The sequence below is a fragment of the Monoraphidium neglectum genome (genome assembly GCF_000611645.1).
Source record: "Monoraphidium neglectum strain SAG 48.87 unplaced genomic scaffold scaffold05416, whole genome shotgun sequence".
NCBI lineage: Eukaryota > Viridiplantae > Chlorophyta > Chlorophyceae > Sphaeropleales > Selenastraceae > Monoraphidium > Monoraphidium neglectum.
Genome location: NW_014008214.1, coordinates 1 through 3,218, shown reverse-complemented (window position 1 = coordinate 3,218; position 3,218 = coordinate 1). Strand labels below are relative to the sequence as shown.

Here is a 3,218-nt window from a genome sequence, read left to right as displayed (position 1 = left end):
GGCGGGCCTGGGGGTGTGATGATGGCGCTAGTGGCTTCTGCACATGACAAGCAGGCGGGGGCGTAGCACATTACATTGAGACTGATGAGGGGTTGCACAGCGCAATCGGCCAGCAGAGGGCAGCGGGCGCCGGGCAGCGCGGCCGCCGGCGGGCTCACATGGCATGAACGCCTGGGGGTGGCGCGGCGGCAGGCCGGCCGCCTCGCAGGCGCCGGGCATGAAGCGCTCCGGGTTGAAGCTGCTGGGGTCGCCGAAGGGCCCGCCCCACTGGTCCTCTCTGCGCTGCAGCGCCACCAGGTTGATGTTGACGCGCTGCCCCCGGCGCACCAGCCACTTGCCCTGCGGTTCGGGAGGTGCGGCGCGCGGCGTCGACCACCCAGGGCGATGCAGGCACGGGAGCATTCCTTGCAGAGTGAGACGGCAAACAAGGCACCAGAATCGGGCGGGCCCACGGTGTCGCAGGCTGGCTGTGGCCGCCTCCTGTCAGAGCTGCAGGAGCCGCCCTTGCCCTATTAGACGGCTGCACGCGAGATTCGGGGTCGCGGCCGCCATGTACCACCAACACCTCTGCGCGAAGCCGGCTGGGGCAGGTTTGGGGGTGGGGGATTTTGGGGGGGGGCTGGTGGTGGCCCGACCCGCACCTTGAGGAGGGTGTCTGCGGCCGCGTCGCGCGCGATGGCTGTGACGGCGGGATGCAGGCGCAGAGCCTCCCTGAAGCAGGCCTCCAGGTACGGCAGCCGCGGGATGTGGTCCGCGGTCGGCTCAGTGGCGTCGCCCAGCACGTCCTGTTGATTATAGGTGGGGAACAGCGGCGCAGGTTCGCAACGGGAGGACACGTTTGCGTTTGGACGGAGCATTGAGAAGGCACGATCGTGTAGTTGCCCTGGGCCGATGATCTCAGGGTTTCAAGGGCCAGGCCAGCGCAGCCAGACGCACGGCGCGGGCCGCCCCAAAGAGGCGGCTTCCGAGCCACAGCCCGCGGCAGGGGCCGCTTTGGGGATCTAGCAGGCGCGAGCGCAGGGGCTGAGGGCGGCAGGAGAGGGGGCAGGAGCGGCGCACCCTGATCTCCGCGAGGGCCTTTGCCTCGCAGGCGGGATTCTTTGAGAGGTAGTAGAGCGTCCAGGCCAGGGTGGTGGCCGTGGTCTGCGCACAGAGGGGGGGGCATGGGGGAGATGGGAGGGGCGACGAGGGGGGCGGTAGGGATGGGGCAAGCAGGCGGCGCATGACGACCACGAGCACGGGCGTCTCACACACACACACACACACGCACACACACACGCACACACACACACACACATATACACACACGAACGCACACACACATATACACACACGAACACACACACACACAGACAACATACACACACGCACAACCGCCATCACGCAAACACAGACACACATGAACACACATGCACATAAAACACACACAAGAGCGCCCTCACGCAAACACACACTCACACACGTAGACACATGAACACACGCACACACACACACACCTCGTGCCCCGCGACCATGAGGTTGATGACGTGGCCGTAGATGGCCTGCAGCCTCACGTACTCCCCCGTGTTGGGGGCCTTGTCGTTCAGCATCGCCCCGATGACAGAGTTGGCATCGCCAATCTCGCCCCTGGGGTCAGAGGGAGAGGGGCGACAGGGTGGGTGCATTGTAGGGTGGGGAGGGGTAGGGATGGCAGGGGTGGCAGAGTGGCAGAGTGCAGGGTGCGGGGTGAGGGGGAGCTTTTGCTGGATGCGGCTGTTTTGGCTGCACCAGACTGGCCGTGCTGATTGAGCTCGTCACAGTACACGCACATCGCTCCCGCGCGCAGACTCCACACACGCACTTGCTTGCGACACACCCACCGCGCCAGCCACAGCGCGCATGTGACACGCCACGCGCCCAACTCCCACCTAAGAGCCGCGGGCCCCAGCCCCCTCCGCCCCCACCTCCTCGTCTTCTCCACCATGTCTGACACCATGGCCTCTGCCTCCTCGCGGCGCCGCAGCACAATCCTGTGCAGCGCGTCCTTCTTGGACGCCAGGGGGTTGTAGTAGGACAGGCCCTGGGAGCAGGGGTTGGCGGACAGAAGAGAGGAGGCGAGCGGCACCAGACGGGGTTGGCGGCAAACCAGGGGCGCCGCTCACTCACCGTGCTCAGCAGTGATCGTAATCAGAGCCAATGCAGCTTGTGCTGCGCCATACAACAACTTCTGGCAATGAGCCGGCAGCCAACCCACGCGCCCACATGCATGGGCGCACGCGTTGACATAAATGCACACTCACCCACCCACTACACGCACCCACACAACCCCTCTGAACGCGCGCGTGCCCCCACCATCTCCTTTTTGAGGTCCGCGTGGCCCAGCAGCGCGCCGATGCCGCCGCGGAAGCAGGCGATGAAGGGGTGCAGCGCCTCGCCCGCGCCCTTGCGCTCCACGTTGCGCATGTCCAGGCCGATGGCGCACTGCGCGCGCGCGCGCGCAAGCGCGGCAGCGTGTGCGTTGGGACCCCATGTGCAGGATGCGCCGCGCATGTGCATGCCGAGGAGACGCAGTCGTGCGGGCCGGAAGCCCACACGCGAGGGGGGGGGCAAGGTGGTACACACCAGCCGCCGCAGCCGCAGCAGCACTGAAGGTTCGCCCTGTGCGGCTGCAGCTGTGTCTGCCGCTCTGGTTCCAGCGCTTCCCAGCGAAAGCGGCGTGCGCGAGCCCACCCCCGCACCTTGACCACAGCGTCGGCCGTCATGCAGGCGAACCAGTCGTTGGCGTGCTCCAGCAGCGCCCCCTCGGGGCCCGCAGCCGCGACCCTCTTGGACCACTCGTGCATGAACACCCGCGTCTTGTCAAGGACTGCCGCGCAGGGGGGCGGCGGCGCAGGGCGCAGCGGTCGGTGGCGGGCGGCGGCGGCGGCCCGCGCGAGTCTGGGGAAGGCCAGGCTCCGGCAGCAAAACGCACCTCAAGCACCCTGATGAGCGGCTCGTCACGCCATACACGGTCAAGCACCTGGAAAAGCATGCGTACGGGACACGATCCGGCAACACAGGACATGCCGCGCGGGCCTCACTGGTGCCGTAGAAGGCCTTGACCTTGAGGGCGTTGAAGAAGCGCGGCAGCAGTCCGTGCGCCGACGCCCAGTCCGGGTCCGTGGTGCTGGACGTGAAGATGCCGTTGCTGGCGAACGCCTGGAAGTTTTTCTGCAGGCGGCGGTTGAACATCTGGGGGC

General features: G+C 67.0%; 1 protein-coding gene across 1 annotated transcript; it reads right to left on the bottom strand.

Annotated features, from left to right (window-relative positions):
• Positions 1-27: 27 nt before the first annotated feature.
• MNEG_15539 (cytochrome P450) lies at positions 28-3,210 on the bottom strand (the record flags this gene model as incomplete). The annotated part of the gene is made up of 9 exons (XM_014035990.1): positions 28-37; positions 170-339; positions 642-785; positions 1,060-1,143; positions 1,497-1,626; positions 1,944-2,059; positions 2,332-2,460; positions 2,718-2,845; positions 3,060-3,210. The coding sequence occupies 9 exons, from the start codon at positions 3,208-3,210 to the stop codon at positions 28-30; spliced, it is 1,062 nt and encodes a 353-aa protein (XP_013891444.1).
• Positions 3,211-3,218: the final 8 nt, after the last annotated feature.